The following is a 20,106-nucleotide window of genomic DNA, read 5'->3' as shown; positions in this document are numbered from 1 at the left end:
TTACCACGCCCTCCTGGAGGCGGGGTCAGATGATGCGCATGCGCCTTGAGCCCATGCCGGCCTGTCCTTAGAAAAACCCTAGGAGTTAGGATTGGCTCTCCTGCTGCGCGGGGAACCTCAGGATCCGTGCCCTGTAACCGCCTCTCTGTGAACACCCAGCCATGTCGTCCTGCAGCCGCGTGGCGCTGGTGACCGGGGCTAACAAGGGCATCGGCTTCGCCATCACGCGTGACCTGTGTAGCAAGTTCTCGGGGGACGTGGTGCTCACCGCGCGGGACGAGGCGCGGGGCAAGGCGGCTGTGCAGCAGCTGCAGGCAGAGGGCCTGAGTCCCCGCTTCCACCAGCTGGACATCGACGACCTGCAGAGCATCCGCGCCCTGCGCGACTTTCTGCTCAAGGAGTATGGGGGGCTCGACGTGCTGATCAACAATGCGGGCATCGCCTTCAAGAGTAAGACTTGGGGTGCAGAGAGGGGAGGCGACTTCCCCAGAGCCTGGTGCCAGGCTGGGCTGCCCCTCCCTGGGGAGCACCACTAGGGCAGGGCTCTCTGCCTTGGGAGTCTAGAACAGGTCCCCTGGGAGAAGCAGGACAGGGTGGGGGCTGCAGGCAAAGCAGAGCCTGTCTGGTCCTTGTGAATCCACATAGGACGAGTTGCCACCATTTCCTGGCTTCCCTCCCCAGCTGTGGAGTCACTGGTCTTGGGGATACTTGAGTAGAACCCTCAAATCATAGTGACATAAACAAGAAATTGTGTGGAGAGAAAGGGCAGAGCAGGAAAGAGGCGGTAAACGTTCAGATCCTGATGCACAGGGCCTCTGTCAGCCTCCCCCAGTGGTTCTGTCTTTCAAAGTCAATCCAACGTTATCAGACTGGCCTTGGGGCAGTGCTCTCACTAGACTCCTGGCAGTGGGTTTCTAACAAGTCAATCCTTCTCTTTCTGCCCTGCAAGATGCTGACCCAACTCCCTTCCACATTCAAGCAGAAGTGACAATGAAAACAAACTTTTTTGGTACCCAAGATGTCTGCACCGAGCTACTCCCTCTAATAAAACCCCAAGGTGAGTCTGGTGGGTGGCTTCCAGGCCGCTCCTCTTCCTCTGTGCCAAGACTGGCACCTGTGTCTCTCACATTAGGGGCTGTGGTTCTGCACTCTGGGTGCCAATTCTTCTGTGGCCCCTGATTCTCTCTTTGCACTGCTAACTCAGTCACCATCCTCTCAGCTTCCAAGGTCTGGTTGTTCCACACCCTCACACTTGAGGGGATTTCAGGATCCATTCCTATCTAAAACATAGCGCACACCTGCTGCCACCATCTTGTCACAATGTCCTGTCCCCACAAGGCCTCAGGTTATGTCCACTGAGTGTTTCCCTCAGCCCGGCTGCACAGCAGGTCTCAGCTGTCCAACTGCACAGAGCACACCCACCAGGAGACCTTCTTTCTTAAGCGTTCTCTTTTACTCCATTTCTGTCTCACAACTCTTCCCTCCCAAAGATCCTTCAGGAGACAGCACGAGCCTTTAGCATGGTTCAGAAGACTGTAATGTCACCTGTCTTCCCTCCAGGCTCATGTTAGCTCTCCTTCAACATGTTTATGTACTGAAAAACAAACTCTGACATTACCTTGATCATGAACTGGTAACACCACATGTCATTTGGATAGCATGTGAACCACCTCTTACTCAATACACACCAGCAATGAAAAGTGAGACACTTTAAGAATGTGAGGTTCTATTGGGGAACTCTTGCTCCCCAGACTGATGACTGGGATACCAGTATGGAACTGATCCAGACCCCAGGAACAAAGGTTTCAGTGAGGAAACCTCAAAACTCTATGGGACCTGCTGTAGGAGGTCAGTACTTATCCCTAGCACAGGTGTGGATTTTGGGAGCCAAAACCACATAAAGGAACACTCCCTGAGCCAAGACACACTGGGTAGGCCTAGGCCCTATCCCAAAGGATATTATAGACTTGGATGACACCATGTGGAAAGTCTCACCATCCAGGGGGAGCAGAAAGGATATGTGATAGGTAGGGTTTTAATGGGAGGGGTGCTAGAGGAGGAGGGGAGGGAGAAGGGAACTGGGATTGTTATATAAAACAATCTTGTTTCTAATTCAAATTAAAAAAACAGGGGAATAAAAGAATGTGAGGTTCTGGTTTAGAGTTGAGTAAGTATAACTCCTCTGATCTCATGTCCTTCTCGCCTGTCTAGTCCTCTGGATCTCTAGAACCTCTAAGCACAGCTGTTTCCATGGTCACCTCACTTCTCTCCCCACCCAAACCTTAAAGGAAAGAACACAGTTTCTTAGGCTGCCTCAGTAGTTCTGGTCTGTGCATCCCTCTCTCAGATGTAAAATCTCATTTGCCTTCTCCATATGCATCTCTACAAAGCCATTTGTGGTCTGTTTTAGGCAGAGTGGTGAATGTATCAAGTATGCTCAGCCTCAGGGCCCTGAAAAACTGCAGTCCGGAGCTGCAGCAGAAATTTCGAAGTGACACCATCACAGAGGAGGAGCTGGTGGGGCTCATGAACAAGTTTGTGGAAGACACAAAGAGAGGGATGCATGAGAAGGAAGGCTGGCCTAATAGTGCTTATGGGGTGACCAAGATTGGGGTGACAGTCCTGTCCAGAATCCATGCCCGGGAACTCAGCCAGCAGAGGAGAGCAGACAAGATCCTCCTCAATGCCTGTTGCCCAGGGTGGGTGAGAACAGACATGGCAGGACCAAAAGCCACCAAGAGTCCAGAAGAAGGAGCAGAGACCCCCGTGTACTTGGCCCTTTTGCCCCCAGATGCAGAGGGGCCTCATGGGCAGTTTGTTCAGGAGAAAAAAGTAGAACAATGGTGAACTCAACTCTCCCCCCTCCCCACAGCACCCTCTCTCTTTGTATCCTGTCTTGGTGAGGACTGTGGACATTTATGATCTGCTGACACAATATACTAATTTAACTCTCATTAATTACTTGAGTCATTGACCCTTGTGATTCTATGAAATATTTTATGATTCTGTCTGTGTTACAGGAAAGAGAAAAAGTAAATTCTCTAAATAAATAAATAAATAACTGGTTCTTTAAGCCAAGTGTTTTTCTATAAATTTGGGGGGTTTCCTTAAGTGTTGAGTGTGTTGGCGAGGGGGATGGAAGTGTACTACATGCTTTTAGTGCTTGTGAAGACCAGAAGACGGCATCTGTCCCTGGACCTGGAGTGAAGATGCTGTGAGGTCTCCACCAGAGCAGCAAGGGCTCCTCACTGCTGACCCATCAGTCCAGTCTCATTTGCAGATTCTTATCCACGCAAAATTGGCTTCATCGCTGCAGGTTAATGAGGGCAAAAGTGGGGTGAAGGGAAAGCACAGTGTAACTCCAGTCAGCGAAGAACCAAATAGCCAGTCTGAGCAGGGGACTGCTCTGTAGCAGGTGTGTCCTTGGGTGACAGACAGGACACACAGTTCTGCCATTCAACACACAGCTCTCAGGTTCTCCAAAGCAATAGAGGATCATTTGTTCTGCAACCATTGAGTGACCATGACCTGGTCACACAGACTTAGGGACCCCTAGTTCCAACAGAAAAGCAGTTTCATAAAGCTTCTATATCTTTCTCTGTTCTATGAAGTTTTACAGAACAAAGTAAGTTTTAAATCAAGACAACTTCAAAATGCATTGGTAGGAAGATCAGAGAAATGGGTACAATGAGATGGGGAGCCATGTTATAGCCCAAGATGCTGTCTGATGACATCCATAGCTCTTGGATTAGGGGAAGTTAGTGTTCTACTGAATTAAATCAATGTCTTCCTATCTCCATCATCAGCATCATGAGGTGTTTCTTCAGAGTGGGGTAAGGAATGCCCATTGCAGACCCTAAACCTAGCCCAGGATAAAGCACTCAGCCTCTGAACCTGCTCAATCCAGAGTCTCCACACTACTGAAATTCCTCTCAGTCCTCCAGTCTCTGCAAACACAGACTCCTCCCTGGAGTTCTGATCCCAGCAGGCACAGCTTCTCTCCAGGAACTTTCTTCACAGTTCCCCCATTGGCCAAGCATCACATTTTGTGCATCAGGGGCCACGTGTTGAATGTTCTGAGGTCCTGCCCTCATGCCTGTGAACCAGGATTAGCATGTGATGTATGTGAGGCTTGAGCAGTGGACAGGAGAGAGCATCTTTAGGAGACAGGAACACTGGTAAACCCAGGAAGCATCACTGGCACCATATCGAAACAACTAGGCACTGTGATCTGTAGTGATAAATTATTTATGATTTATTAAATCTTGACTAAGGTTTCTGAAAAGCAAAGACACCCTCAAAGTATAGAGATCAGGCTGTAGGGATACACACCTTCAATCCCAGCAGTCAGAAATTAGGAAGAGGAGGTGCACACCTTCATCTTAGGACTCAGGATTGTGAGGTAGATGAATCTCTGTGAGTCCAATGCTACCCAGAGCTACACAAGATTGAATCAATCTAAAAGAGAATTATAGCTCACACCTTTAATCCCACCTCTAGAAGGGTATAAAAGACAGGGGCAAGGACTAAGTATGGCATTAATTCTCCAGCCACATGAGGAGAGGCAGCAGTTTCAGTCTTGGTGAAGGGCTTGTGCATGGGTCAGCACTCTCAGCCTGAGGTACTGGTAAGAGCTAGTGGCCGGCTGCTTTGCTTACTGATATTCAGCTTGATGCTTCAACCCAAACATCTGACTTTGAGTCTTTTATTCATTCGTATTTCAATGATCTGCAACTGAATTAATATCTTTTACACACTCTGTATCGGGCTTTACATTTATATGTGACACGTATTACCAAAATTAAATAATCAAGAACAGAGTTCAGCCTAATGGAGTCAAAATTACAGATGCAACCAATGCCTAAAATAACTAAACTTTACATGATCAGCTACATAGTACCTTGTGTATTTACAGTTATTTGTATTTGATGAATTTTACTTTGTTTTAAAGGCTTAGAATTGGAACTTTCAATGCAGTGACTCTGATATTGTCTGTCTTCTCTCTTTCTAAAATATTGTTTAATTATTTTGTAAGCCCAGCTCATAGTACTATAGAATATTTCAGATACTAATTAAATCAAGAAGCATTAGTATTTAGAGTATAAAACATCAAAAATATTGTTATTACTTTGATGTGTTTTGTATAATTTGGGTAAGAATACCCCAAATTTTTGGATGTCTCAAGCCAGAGTAAATGAAATGTATTAGGATTATCTTGATTAACAGAACTTATAGAATGAATAACTCTCTCCACATATATGGTGGTGTGGTGTTTGATGTGTGTGTGGTGTGGCATGCATATGTGTGGTATGGTGTCTGCTGTGTTTGGTATGGTATGAGTGTGTGGTTGGGGTTTTGTTGTTTGTTGTGTGTGGGTAGTATTGTGAGATTGTACTGTGTGGAGCAAGTGTTATATCCGTGGTATTTCTTGTTGTGTGTATATGATTGGTATATGGTATGCTGTGGGTTTGTGTGTGTTGTAGTATTGTGGTGTGTGGGTGTGTATATATTTGGTGTAGTGAATATGTATGTGTGTATTTTGTGATGTTTCTATGGTTTGTGTGTCCTCTGTGGATGTTTAATGTGGTCTGTAATATGGTTTATATGTGATATGTGTGTATGATGTGCCTGCGGTGTGTGTGTGGTTTATGTGAGTAGTGTGTATACGTACGGTGTGTGCATTGTATTGAAGTAGGTTGTGGTGTGTGTATGGTGTGTGTGTGTGTGCGTGTGTGTATGGTGTGTGTGTGTGTGTGTGTGTGTATGGTGTGTGTGTGTGTGTGTGTGTGTGTATGTGTGTGTGTGTGTATGTGTGTGTGTGTGTGTGTGTGTGTGTGTGTGTGTATGTGTGTGTGTGTGTGTGTAGTGTGTGTGTGTGTGTGTGTGTGTGTGTGTGTGTGTGTGTGTGTGTGTGTGTGTGGTGTGTGTGTGTGTGTGTGTGTGTGTGTGTATGGTGTGTGTGTGTGTGTGGTGTGTGTGTGTGTGTGTGTGTGTGTGTGTGTGTGTGTGTGTGTGTGTAGATGTGATGTAGGTAACATGAGGGTGCCATGTGTGGAGTGGCATGTGTGTGGTGTGTGTATGGTGTAATATAAGTGTGGTATCTGTGGTGTAGTATGTTTGTGGTGTGTGTGATGTTGCGTAGTATGTGTGTGCTGTACTGTATTCATCTGTGTGGTATGTGTGGTGTGGTGTGTGTGTGTGTGGTGTGGAGTGTGTGGGTTTGGTGTTGTGTGAAAATCTGTGTGTTCAGTTGTGTAGATATGGGTGTGTACATGTGTGTTTGCAACCATGTGCATGCCTGACCAAACTGGGGGAGCCCACCAGTGACTCAGTTTCCTTCTGGAGTCTATCCTGACTTACAAGTTCAGCTTGCTTGCTCCAGTTCCTTGAGAGCCCTGAGAGAGCTCTGATTAAACTCATAGGAAAGAACACCATATCCAGTATAGATAGATGCAGGCTGCTGATGCAGCCAGAGGTACAGTGTGACAGAAAATGAAGCTCCAAGCTGCCAGCCCGAGGATGTGAAGAGATGGAGAGACAGTGGGTTCCTTGACTCAAGGACAGGATGAGGAGGTGGTCAAATGACGATGTTGTGATTTGTTCTGAATAAACTCCTGGCTGTTGCTTGTGCTGAGAGGCATCAACGGACGGTCTTCCTGACCCTGTCTGGGAGTCTTTGTCTTCTCTGTCAACCCCCTGTTTCAGGTGACCCAGCTGACTGTTAGGAGCAGGCTTCCACACTAAACACCATTGTAAACAGCAGAGGGATCACACCAACTTCTTGGAATGACTTCCTTCCTCCCACCTTACATGGACCCCAAAGCGTGAACTCAGGTTGCTGGGTGCTCCCTGCACCTGTCCTCACCTGCTGAGTCATCCCAGCCATGCCAGTCCTTTTCCTGATTGGTAAACTACTCAATAGAAGCCTGCATTGAAATTTACATGCAATCCTTATGAAACATGGGGATGTGACAGGAGCATTCAAGTCCTGGCCTAGATGCTCTCTCAGGGCCCAGGCTAGGGGCTTTTCCAGGGTAGTGGTTTCTAGGAGGATTCTGAGGTTGAGAGGGAAATAAACCAGCTCACAAATGTGTTCCTCTCATGGCTCTTTATTCTACAAAGATGGAGGCCTCACAAAAAGTTGTCTCTGAAAAGCTCTCTTTAAGATTTCTCTCTAAAAGTTCTAAAACATTCTCTAAATTCATAAAACTCTCCAAATGTCCTTCTCCTATAGTTTCTCCTGAGGTCTCCTTTAACCCACAAGGCTTCTACTTTTTCCCCCACAGGCACATTTAACAGCTCTCTGAGAACAGAGCATGATTGTCTCTCATGCCCAGGAAGGCCACTAAGATATGAAGCAAAACGGGTACCTGGCTTCCCTCCAATGGACATGACTTGCAAAACCTCCACCAAACTTAAATCTTGGGAGGGGGGACATAACTTGCAACACATTATTAATTGATTAAAGGGGGCTTCTCAGTGCTATGGCAAAGGGATAAAATAAGGCTATGTGGTGTGAGACTGGAGGCTGCCAGTCGCTCTTCCTGCTGATGCCCAGTAGAAGGAATTCCTTTCTCTTGGGACTATTTGAGACTACCAAGCACCCAGTATATATTCTACAGGCAGTCACATTCTTAGTAACAACTATATTGGAGTTGCTTTCTAGAATATTAATATCTACTTCTGTAATAAATGATAAATGCTTCTGACATGATGTCTCATTTCAGTTTCCCGTATTTCCCTGTATGCACAATGCAACCACTCTCACTCAAATTGTGGTCAGTGCAACTCAAATGTCTTACTTTAATTTAAATGGCCACCTGTGGCTATTAGCAACCTACCAAACACAAACAGAATGAAACTTGACCTTCAGATCCCCATTTCCAGGGAGTTACAGGGCAGTGAGGATTTCTTCCCCTCTCCTGGACCCACTATCACCTTTGTGAGCACAGAGCTTTAACCTTGAAAGGGAACTAAGGTGTGACTCCAAGTGCTATTTTGAGTACAAAGGAGCAGGTTCCCTGAAGGCCCTGGCCTCTGTACACCTCAGTGCTCACATCCAGGTAAGGTAAAGCACTTAGGAGTTTGTAAACACACAACCCATGGGATTAGTTTGGATTGCTTCCTGCCAAGGATTAACCAACACTTTGCTTTAGCATCCTAAGTGGGAAACTCAGCAGGAATTTCCATTCCTCATCCTTCTCACCAGTTCATCCTACAACTCTACTTCCTACGATAAAGGGGCCGTGCGTTATTTTTCTAGACACCAGAAAGACTATGGACAAAGATCCAATCTCCAAGTTGGGGAAGGAAAACAGTGCAACATTGATAAAAGCACAGAGGAAGATTCACTCACACGGGCAAGGTCAATGTCTGATTTCCGGGTGGACAGCTGCAGCAGCCTCTCTGCAGACTTCTCCTGCAGTCTCCCCTGGCTGGGGCTTCCAAAACCCCTTGAGGAAAAAAGACAGAGATGCCCATGAGCCGACCTAGCCATTTTTCTGGCTTAACTGTTCAACACGCTTTGCTTGCTCTGAGCCTGCAAAGGAACTGGCCTGTTTCTTTATTGAACAGATTTATACACCTAAGCCCGATATCAGAAGGTGAGCCATCACCGCGTAAATATACACCATTAAGACAAGAGGACAGTTACAGGGAGTGTAAAGCTCACAAGAACCTGTCCCCGAATTACCACGCCCTCCTGGAGGCGGGGTCAGATGATGCGCATGCGCCTTGAGCCCATGCCGGCTTAACCAAACAAGCTGTCCCTAGAAAAACCCTAGGAGTTAGGATTGGCTCTCCTGCTGCGCGGGGAACCTCAGAGTCCGTGCTCTGTAACCGCCTCCCTCTGAACACCCAGCCATGCCGTCCTGCAGCCGCGTGGCGCTGGTGACCGGGGCTAACAAGGGCATCGGCTTCGCCATCACGCGTGAGCTGTGTCGCAAGTTCTCGGGGGACGTGGTGCTCACCGCGCGGGACGAGGCGCGGGGCAAGGCGGCTGTGCAGCAACTGCAGGCAGAGGGCCTGAGTCCCCGCTTCCACCAGCTGGACATCGACGACCTGCAGAGCATCCGCGCCCTGCGCGACTTTCTGCTCAAGGAGTATGGGGGGCTCGACGTGCTGATCAACAATGCGGGCATCGCCTTCAAGAGTAAGACTTGGGGTGCAGAGAGGGGAGGCGACTTCCCCAGAGCCTGGTGCCAGGCTGGGCTGCCCCTCCCTGGGGAGCACCACTAGGGCAGGGCTCTCTGCCTTGGGAGTCTAGAACAGGTCCCCTGGGAGAAGCAGGACAGGGTGGGGGCTGCAGGCAAAGCAGAGCCCGCCTGGTCCTTGTGAATCCACATAGGACGAGTTGCCACCATTTCCTGGCTTCCCTCCCCAGCTGTGGAGTCACTGGTCTTGGGGATACTTGAGTAGAACTCTCAAATCATAGTGACATAAACAAGAAATTGTGTGGAGAGAAAGGGCAGAGCAGGAAAGAGGCGTTAAACGTTCAGATCCTGATGCACAGGGCCTCTGTCAGCCTCCCCCAGTGGTTCTGTCTTTCAAAATCAATCCAACGTTATCAGACTGGCCTTGGGGCAGTGCTCTCACTAGACTCCTGGCAGTGGGTTTCTAACAAGTCAATCCTTCTCTTTCTGCCCTGCAAGATGCTGACCCAACTCCCTTCCACATTCAAGCAGAAGTGACAATGAAAACAAACTTTTTTGGTACCCAAGATGTCTGCACGGAGCTACTCCCTCTAATAAAACCCCAAGGTGAGTCTGGTGGGTGTTTTCCAGGCCGCTCCTGGCACCTCTGTCTTGCCACTTGGAATGTGGTTCTTCCCTCAGGTTATGTCCACTGAGTGCTTTCCTCAGCAGATCTCAGCTGTCAAATGGCACAGAACACTCCCACCAGGAGACCTCCTTTCTTGAGTGTGCTCCTTTGCTGAGTCTCTGCCTACGTAATTCTCTCGTCCCAAAGATCCTTCAGAGAGCCCAAGTCTTTAGCATGGTTCAGAACACTAGTCTTTCCTCCAGGCTCATGTTAGCCCTACTTTAACTTGTTCATGTACTGCAAAAGAAACTGTGACATTACCTTGATCATGAACTGCTAACACCACTTGTCATTTGGATAGCATGTGAACCACCCCTTACTCAATACACACCAGCAATGAAAAGTGAGCCACTTTAAGAATATGAGATTTGGGGCTGGAGAGATAGCTCAGTGATTAAGAGCACTGATTGCTCTTCCAGAGGTCCTGAGTTCAATCCCTGGCAACCACATGTTGGCTCACTACCACCTTGAATGAGATCTGGTGCCCTCTGCTGGCATGTAGGCAGAAAACTGTATATATAATAAATAAATAAACTCTTTAAAAAAACAAAAGAATGTGAGGTTCTGGTTTAGAGTTGAGTAAGTATAGCTCCTCTGATCTCATGTCCTCTGCTGTCTGGTCCTCTAGATCTCTAGAACCTCTAAGCACAGGTGTTTCCATGGTCACCTCACTTCTCTACCCACCCAAACCTTAAAGGAAAGAACACAGTTTCTTAGGCTGCCTCAGTAGTTCTGGTCTGTGCATCCCTCTCTCAGGTGTAAAATCTCATATACCTTCTCCATATGCCTCTCTACAAAGACATTTGTGGTCTGTTTTAGGCAGAGTGGTGAATGTATCAAGCATGGAGAGTCTCAGGGCCCTGAAAAACTGCAGTCTGGAGCTGCAGCAGAAGTTTCGAAGTGACACCATCACAGAGGAGGAGCTGGTGGGGCTCATGAACAAGTTTGTGGAAGACACAAAGAAAGGAATGCATGAGAAGGAAGGCTGGCCTAATAGTGCTTATGGGGTGACCAAGATTGGGGTGACAGTCCTGTCCAGAATCCATGCCCGGAAACTCAGCCAGCAGAGGAGAGATGACAAGATCCTCCTCAATGCCTGTTGCCCAGGGTGGGTGAGAACAGACATGGCAGGACCAAAAGCCCCCAAGAGCCCAGAAGAAGGAGCAGAGACCCCCGTGTACTTGGCCCTTTTGCCCCCAGGTGCAGAGGGGCCTCATGGGCAGTTTGTTCAGGAGAAAAAAGTAGAACAATGGTGAACTCAACTCTTCCCCTCTCCCCACAGCACCCTCTCCCTAGCTGTAACCTGTCTTGGTGAGGACTGTGGACATTTATAATCTGCTGACACAATATACTAATTTAACTCTCATTAATTACATGAGTCATTGACCCTTGTAATTCTGTGAATTACTTTATGATTCTGTCTGTGATACAGGAAAGAGAAAAAGTAAATTCTCTAAATAAATAAATAAATAAATAAATAAATAAATGGTTCTTTAAGCCTGGTGTTTTTCTATAAATTTGGGGGGTTACCTTAAGTGTTGAGTGTGTTGGTGAGGGGGATGGAAGTGTACTACATGCTTTTAGTGCTTGTGAAGACCAGAAGACGGCATCTGTCCCTGGACCTGGAGTGAAGATGCTGTGAGGTCTCCACCAGAGCAGCAAGGGCTCCTCACTGCTGACCCATCAGTCCAGTCTCATTTGCAGATTCTTATCCACGCAAAATTGGCTTCATCGCTGCAGGTTAATGAGGGCAAAAGTGGAGTGAAGGGAAAGCACAGTGTAACTCCAGTCAGCGAAGAACCAAATAGCCAGGTCAGTGCAGGTGACTCTGTGGCACCTGCAGGCTGTATGTAGCAGATGTGTCCTTGGGTGACAGGCAGGACACACTGGAAAGCCTGAGTCAAGGACACTGTTGATGTAAAAAGCACAACTCTCCTAAGGAGACATTTTGAGTGACATGGCCCTGGAACACAGGTTTAGTTTGTCCCCCAATTCCATGTTCCAACTGGGAAGCAGTTTCATGAAGGTTTTATAGTTTTACAGAACACAGAAACTCATAAATCAAGACAGCTTTAAAATACATCGGCGGATATACCAAAGAAGTGGGTACCAAGAGGTAAGAAGCAACACTATAGGCCCAGGTCCTGTGTGATGACATTCTTAGCTCTTGGATTGGTGGAAGCTAGTGTCCTGCTGAGTTAATAGCTCCTTAGAGGATTTAATTATTGTCATCATGAGCTATTAGTTCAAACATGGAGTTGTGCAAGGCATAGCCCTTCCAGAAGCTAAAACTAGCCCAAGAGAATTAATTAGCCTCTGACCCTGCAAACTTCCAGTATATCCACGGTATATTTGTAAAGACAATGAAAAAAAGAACTTAAATCTTTAAAACATTTGTTTAAAAGCAAACAGTCACAACAAAAAGGCACAACCAATGGAAAGACATTATGTTTTCATTCATAACTTTGTTAAAGCCAAGACTAGTGTTACTTTTAGTATTTAGAAATACACCAGATGGAATTTAAAATATGATTTCAAAAAATGTTTAAGAAACTGTAATGTGTATAGTTAAAAAAAAATGCCTTTAGACATGTAAAAACAGCTGTTTCAGGAACCCCACTCTACCCAATGCTGCACCTGATAAGAACTCCATGAATTCACTCACTCAAGGTAACCAGATAGTCCTAGACACTATGACATCCACTGTGTGGTTTATAAGCAGAGACCAAGAGCAATGCTCAACTCTTTCATCTGGAGAGACACCGTCTTGATTCTCCCTGGGGCTGGAGTCTACCTCAGGATCCAGAGTCCGTGGGCCCTGCATGCGTGTGTGTGTGTGTGTGTGTGTGTGTGTGTGTGTGTGTGTGTGTGTGTGTACAGAAGAAAGGAAATGAAGGTCAGAAAAGAACCCAACACAAGTACAAGACAAAAGAGAGAAAATGCGTATGAAACCAAGATCCTATCCCTTCATAAAATAATAGGCGACATGCAGCCAATGCATCAGGGAAAATATAGGAAAGGAAGAAATTCCCAGTATCAGGAATGCAGAATCAGCAGCTCTGCAACTGGGGGAAGAGGAGTGCATGCAGAAACACAACTTCCTGTCACAGAACCAGCAACTAAGGAAACATTCACAAGTTTGAAAAACACTCAAGAAAAGTTAGAAAACACAAATACCTCTCCTCTAAAATGAAACTCCATCAACTTGCACTGTACCAAGGTGACTAAAGAGATCCTCAGTTGATTAAATTGCAAAGAATCAGCTGTCATGTGGCACCGGCCCCAACAGATAAATCTACAGTGCAAACCCTACAGCTAAGGATCAAGAGAAAGGTTGTTAAAGCCCAGGGCACCTGTTGAAGGATGGTGTCTTCTAGACATGTTAGGGATACCAAATCCATGAAATCTCAACAATATAGTTGCCTAAATAAGACATGATTAATGTAAATGCCAGTTGACATGTTTGCATGGATGGAGAAATTTCCCAAGGTCCCACCCCTAGAGGAAGAGCTACAGGCAATCAATGAGGAGACAGAGAATCGGTCTTCTCCAGGGACATGTTACAGATAGGCAATCCAATCTGAAGTGGTCAGCCCTAAACATGTGTACACATGAACAATACTAATGAGCTCAATAAGATGTGTGTGCATGCATGCGCGTATGTGTGTGTGTGTGTGTGTGTGTGTGTTTGTGTGAGTGTGTGTGTGTGTGTCTGTGTGTGAGTGTGTGAGTGTGTGTGTGTGAGTGTGTCTGTGTGTTAGTGTGTGAGAGAGAGTGTGTGGGGGAGTGCGTTAGTGAATGTGTGTGTGTGTATGAGTGTGTGTGAGTGCATATGTGTGAGAGAGTGTGTGTGAGAGTGTGTGTCTGTGTGTGTAAAACAATAATAATTATAGAAGGAGAGATGATGGACTTGAGGGAAAATGAGGGGATACAGGAGGTGAAAGGTTCAGGCATTATGCTGGCCTGCCCCTGTTACCTAGCAGAACAGGCAGTACCCTGGTCAGGGTTCCATGGGAACTGAGTCTGCATGCAGGTGCAGAGGACCCCTTTAAAAGACCCCAGCCCATTTACTCTCTCTCTCTCTCTCTCTCTCTCTCTCTCTCTCTCTCTCTCTCTCTCTCTCTCCCCTCTTCTCCCACCTACTCTCTCTTCGCCTCCTTACTCTGTCAGGCCTATAATAAACTGATTAATATGTCTAGTATGTCTCATCCTGTGTCTCATCTTGAGCCTTCCTCCTCTTTTTCTTTATCTTTAATTTAAACAAAAATCTAACAGGACGGATTGGAGAGGGAGAGAGGGTGAAAATGGTACAAACCCAGTATCACAGTGAAATTCTCAAAAACAAAAATAAAATTTTAAAATGAAGCTTCAAAGAATCTCTAAGGGGAAAAAAAAAAACAGGAATATTTGCTGTGACATGCGATCCCCGTGATTGTATAGGACGACAGGAGCACAAGCAGATGAGCAAAGTCCGCTTGCAAAAGCCTGAGTCACGATGAGATGCAAGTTGTTAGAAAACCCAAAGTCATCGGCAAACACGTGGCTTCTATCACCAAGAGTGGGTAGAGTCTGACGGCACATGAACTCCTGGACACTTCTTTGCGAGTTCATTCCCTGTGGAGACTTGACTGGAGCACATGCAATGCATGGGAGGACCCCATATATAACTTATTAAGTGGCCTTAGGCAAGCATAAATGTTGGCAACTTTGACCACAGTCCAGCAAATGCCCTAAGACAGATAAAACCCTTGAGAAATACACTGTCCCCCCACAAGAGCATGCTGGGAATCACTCCAAAAAATGTGTCCTGCCCACAAATTGTACGTTTAATTTTTAGGAAGACTATTTGATTCTGCAGACTGTGTGGAGGTTCCTCCCACACTCTGGGTGCTCTTGGGTGACCCCAGCCATCTGAACCCTGAGCTACCCAAGGGGCAAAGATCTGCAGGGCGGGGTTGTCTCAGAGGGTGGAACATCCTGCCCACACTACGCAGCTAAGTGTGGCCTGCAGTGTGCTCTGGGACAGGAAGAAAGAAAACTACCTCGGAGAAGCCAGCACTAGTTGACAGCAGACATTTCCCTGTTAGGAATCCGACAGCAGTGCCCCTGGCCCGCCCTCCACTGTGCAGAAACTGCTCAACACATTGTGTTTTACCCTTAAGATTACTTTGCTTTATCTTGAAGTCAGCCACACTGGACCCACAATCCTGGTCAACAGACTCAGGGCTTCTGCACAGGGCCCTGACTGATAGTGAACACTGAGGACTGTGGGGACTCTGAGGAGAGTCACTAATTCATAAGCCTGGATGGCTGATTCATGGTTTTTAAATTCAACAACAACTATTATTATTTAAAGAGAGAGTTTTCACATCTGCCATTCAAGGCTTATTTATATGTGGGCAGTACACACATACATGTAAATACATATATATGTACACATATATATATATATATATATATATATATATATTTGGTGTGGGGGTGCACCTGAAATATATATATTTGGTGGTGTGGGGGTGCACCTGAAATTTCTGCCACTCTCTCCAAGGGAGGGACCTACCTGGCTATGTATTTAGTGGAGAGGGTCCTGACCCTGTGTTACGTGGACGGTCATTTGCAGTCCCACCTTCCCACTGGCACTGGCTACAGAAATAAGCAGGATGGACTTGGCCTAGGCAAGATCTCCTGATCTATTCTAACCCCTTTCTGTTACCTCAGGGATGCTGACACAGCTTCCCCTCCTGCTGGAGGCTGCTCAATGGGGAATGCCATGCTCCTGGGGCTTTAAGGGCTGGTGCCAGGCAGCACTTATTTGTCATTGGGTTTATTGCTACTCTCCCATTCCATCGTGTGTTTAAGAGAGAATAAGGAAGCAAACAGTCAGGCAGGGATAAGGCCTGTACTGCCCAATGGCCTTTAGCTCACCCTCCTGTTGACACTGGTGCAGGGCGCTGGTGGCAAGTTCCTATAGTACTTGTTTCACTAGCGGAGACAACAGGAAATTGGCAGGCTGGCAGGCCTCGGCAGGGAGCTTGTGTGGTATAGAACTAGCCTGTGTCCTTTGCGGTTTCCAGAGTCTCATAGCAAGGCACATGCCTTGGAATGGCACCTTCCCACTTGCGTCTAGACTCCATCCTGTACCTGTGGGGTTTAGACCCCCAATGCCGTGTTGGCTGTAGGAAGCCCCCACTTTCAAGGTCTGGGATGTCCTAGAACCTGAAGACTGGGATCTGCCAGAGTTCTAGTCTGGTCTTGGGAGTTAACACTCACCTCCACATTACCGCTTTCCACTCACAGGGCTGAAAGTGAAATAAGCTGATTTGGGGTAGGGTAGCATCCCTGGACCTGGTGGGAACACTAACTGAAGGACCCCAGCAGCAAGTATGCACAGTGATTGTATCTGAAGGAGTCTCTGTGGCAAGAGGCAGAGAAAGCAGTGGGACACTGCTTGTCTTTTGGGTTGGGGAGCTAGGGGGCATGCTTGCCTGATGTTCCCCTACCAGCATGGGGAGCTAGCCTGGTGTTTGAAGCAGGTCACTATGGGTCACTTCCTAGGGCAGCCTCCTAACACAGGTCACACCTGGCTACCTCGTCTCAGCTTCCAGGGCCAGAACAACTTTTTCAGTTGCTCTTTATCTTGAGGGCAAGGGCCACCCACAGAGTGACAGTCCCCCAGGGTGTCTTAGGCCAGTGGACCACCTACTATGCTCCTATCTGGGGTGGCCTTGTTAGTGAACATGGAGCTGGAGGGTGGGGCTACCTGGGGCAGCTCTGATAACATAATTTGTCCATCTGTCTGCCCTTTTCAAACCATGAGCACCAAGGTCTTACATTGGATTTTTTTGTAAAAAAAAAAAAAAAAAAGAAAGAAATAGAGACTTTAACAAAAAAAAAAAAAGATTCCTTTTCCTTCCTATTTAATTTTACTTTATTTTGTTCTTAGCAGCATTTTTTAACTTTAGCATATTCTTTATATTTTTACTTGTCTTTCCTCTAATTTTGTGTGTGGGGAGTTCTGTTAGGATCTTTTTTCATTTTCTTTCTTAAAAAAAAAAATTCTTAGGTGACATTTACTGCATTTTGTCTGTGCATGTGCACATGACCACGTTTGCAGGTCAGAGGTCAGCTTGCAGGAGTGGGTTTCCCCTCCCACCTTGTGGGGCTCAGCTCGGGCTTGGCCACAAGCTCTTCTGCCTACTGAGCCACCTTGCCAGTCTTCTTTGTCTATTTTACTTCCTTTATTTCCTTCTACTCCTCTACATTTAAAACTATTTTGGCTTTTCCTTATTGGTTTAAAAAAAATGCTTGCATGTTTCTAGTTCTTGTTTCCTATGCAACATTGTTAGACTTTTGTTCTTGAGCTGTTTCCTTACTGGAAGCCATTCCCCTGTCTTCTTTTCTTCATCCTTCCTAACCTCCAGCTCTTTTCTCCACGGCACTCTTGTCTCCTTCTCGTCCCTGTTCCTTGCGTCTTTTATTTATCTAACTCATTTATTATCTTCATACTTGCCTGACGTAATGTTAAGATTGTATCTTTACTCACGTGTGTGTGTGTGTGCATCACGTGTGTGTGTGTGAGGGCCAGAAGAGAGCACTGGATCCTCTGGATCTGGAGTTTCGGGTGGTTGTGATCCTTCTAACATGAAAAAGAAGGAAGCGATTAACTGCAGAGCCACCCCTCCAGGCCCATTGATCTTTAATTCACAGCATAATCCGCATCAGTTTTCCCACTCTCGCTTTTGTGGCCCTGGGTGGTGTGTTAGTTGGCTACAGTGGGTTTCAAGTGTTGCTCTTGTCCACTGATGCCACTGTAGCAATTGATCTCTCCTTGGTAAACAGCATGGGACTGAGCTTTCAAGAGAGGCGTTCTAGGTACGTTTCTGCTGCTGTCATAAAATACCCTGACCAAAAGGAACTTGAGGAAGGAAAGGGCTCATCTGGCTTCCAATTCCAGGTGCAGACCATCATCTAGGGGAAGTCAAGGCAGGAGCTGAGAGAGCTGGTCACATCACATCCACAGTCGAGAGCAGAAAGAAATGTATGCACCCACTCTGCCTGCCCTCACCTGGCTCTCTACTGGCCTGCCTCATCCAGGACCCCTTGCCCAGGTAACAGGTAACTGCCTACAACAAGTCCAATGGACATCACCAAGCAGAAGAAAGAATGCTGAGGTGGAAGAAATTTTGATGTTAGAAAAGTATTATAGTCAAACATCAATAAGGGATGATAATAAAGAGTGAGCATGACCTCACGTCCAAGAACTCTGGAATACAAGCAAAAAAATCCGTAAGACAAAAGGAGCTGAGGTAAATACTAAAAGCATAGTGAATCTGTTCAGTGAAATGATGACATAAGATTCCCACATTTATAGAGATTTCTAAACAGAAGAGACACTGAGAACCCCAAGCAGACATGATCAAAAAAACAAACAAAAAAAAAACCCTCTATGCCATATTATACAAACTATAGCAGGTTCATGGCCGTTGGCCGGTGCCATATGGAAGGAGCTGAAAGGAGCCGTCCATAATTAGTAAACATCACTCAATATTAGTCTTTAATCTACATTGTTTCAACTCATCCATAAAGGATGCAGACTGAGGGATAGGTTAAACAAGTCTTAACTATTCATTAACTGATTGATAAGTAAACAAGGTGTAATTGGAGGTTTCTCATCCTGCCCACCAGTTTCCAAATAACCATTCAAAGGCTTAATACTAATTACAATTGTTTGGCCAACAGCTCAGCGATATTACTGACTAGCTCTCACAATTAAATTAACTAATATTTATCAATCTGTGTATCACCACGTGGCCGTGGCTTACTGGTAATGTTCTGGCATCTTACCCCTTCAGCAGCTACATGGTGTCTCCCGACTTCACCTTCTTTCTCTCCATAACTCTGGTTGAATTTCCCACCTAGCTCTATTCTGCCTGGTCATCTGTCAAAACAGCTTTACTTATCAACCAATAAAAGCAATACATATTCTGTTGCTGGTGGTTTCTTTTTGTCCCACCAGGTGCCACTGCCCTTCTTACCCCCAAATAAACACATGGGTGCTATATTAATTATTAAATTGTTGGCCGATGGTAGAGCTTTTTTTGTTTTGTTTTGTTTTGTTTTTTGGTTTTTTGAGACAGGGTTTCTCTGTGGCTTTGGAGGTTTTCCTGGAACTAGCTCTTGTAGACCAGGCTGGTCTCGAACTCACAGAGATCCACCAGCCTCTGCCTCCTGAGTGCTGGGATTAAAGGCGTGCACCACCAGTGCCCGGCTGGTAGAGGTTCTTATTGGGCAGCCCTGTCTTAATTATTAACCCATTTCTATTAATCTGTGTATTTCCACATGGTCTTGGCTTACTGGAGATTGTCCAAACCTACCCCTTTGTCAACCACATGGCGACTCCTTTAGGTAGGCTCTCTCTCCTACCTTTCCCAGAATTATTCTCGTGCTAGTCCCACCTATCTTCCTGACTTATTGGTCGAACAGCATTTAATTCATCAACCAATAAGAGAAACATATACACACAGAAGGGTTGCAGGCAGGATTGCAGATGGGATTGCAGACAGGATTGCAGGCAGGATTGCAGATGGGATTATGGGCAGGATTGCAGACTGTAAATGGGATTGTGAGTCAACAAGACTTATCTGTTCCTTGACTGACTTGGAGAAACACATGTCACTGGTAAAGACACTGGTCAAGAGTCAGAGAGTGAGGGACAACTATCAAGTGAGTGGAAACAAGATGGCACAGCTTTCTCTCTGCCTGATAAACCAGACTTCATTCAGTCAGAAGAGATAAAGAAGGCCACTACATTATTAATCAAGGAAGCTATTCCTTCTCCTGAGGCTGGAGAGATGACTCGGTGAGTAAAATGTTTGCTGTGCAAGTATAAGGCCCTCAGCACCAGCTGGAAGAGGTGGCACACTTCTGCAATGCCGCCCACAATCCAGTCCCATCTGCAGTCTGCAATCCTGCCAGTAATCCCATCTGCAACCCTGCCTGCAACCCCACTCACAATCCCGTCTGCAACCCTGCCCGCAATCCTGTCTGCAATCCTGCCTGCAACCCTGCCCGCAATCCTGCCGTCTGCAATCCCTGTGCTCCTTGAGGCAGATGGAAAACCAGACAGAAGAACCCAGGAAGCCATGGGACCCGCTAGACTGGCACAGACAGAAGGAAAATGAGTCTTTTCCTCAAAAGCACAGTGCAGGGCTGGAGAGATGGTTCAGCAGTTAAGAACACTGCCCACTCTTCTAGAGGACCAGGGGTCAATTCCCAGCACCCACAGAA

General features: G+C 46.5%; 3 protein-coding genes across 3 annotated transcripts in view; 2 read left to right on the top strand and 1 right to left on the bottom strand.

Moving 5' to 3' along the window:
• Setd4 (SET domain containing 4) overlaps positions 1–20,106 on the bottom strand; it is a 136,885-nt gene that overhangs the window by 77,983 nt on the left and 38,796 nt on the right. Inside the window, exon 2 of the mRNA XM_035444296.1 lies at positions 8,357–8,453. The gene's annotated coding sequence lies outside the window, so the exon portion shown is untranslated. The remainder of the gene's footprint in view (positions 1–8,356; positions 8,454–20,106) is intronic.
• Positions 66–3,073, top strand: Chcr2 (carbonyl reductase 2). The gene is given in 3 exon segments (NM_001244006.1): positions 66–450; positions 950–1,057; positions 2,411–3,073. Coding segments are annotated over 3 exon segments (834 nt in total). The 5' UTR covers positions 66–161; the 3' UTR covers positions 2,848–3,073.
• Chcr1 (carbonyl reductase 1) lies at positions 8,767–11,292 on the top strand. Its single transcript, NM_001244005.2, is given in 3 exon segments — positions 8,767–9,151; positions 9,651–9,758; positions 10,639–11,292. Coding segments are annotated over 3 exon segments (834 nt in total). The 5' UTR covers positions 8,767–8,862; the 3' UTR covers positions 11,076–11,292.

This window comes from Cricetulus griseus, chromosome 4 (assembly GCF_003668045.3).
Source record: "Cricetulus griseus strain 17A/GY chromosome 4, alternate assembly CriGri-PICRH-1.0, whole genome shotgun sequence".
NCBI lineage: Eukaryota > Metazoa > Chordata > Mammalia > Rodentia > Cricetidae > Cricetulus > Cricetulus griseus.
The sequence above is the reverse complement of the archived record's forward strand: the minus strand, read 5'-3'. Positions and strand labels throughout refer to the sequence as shown.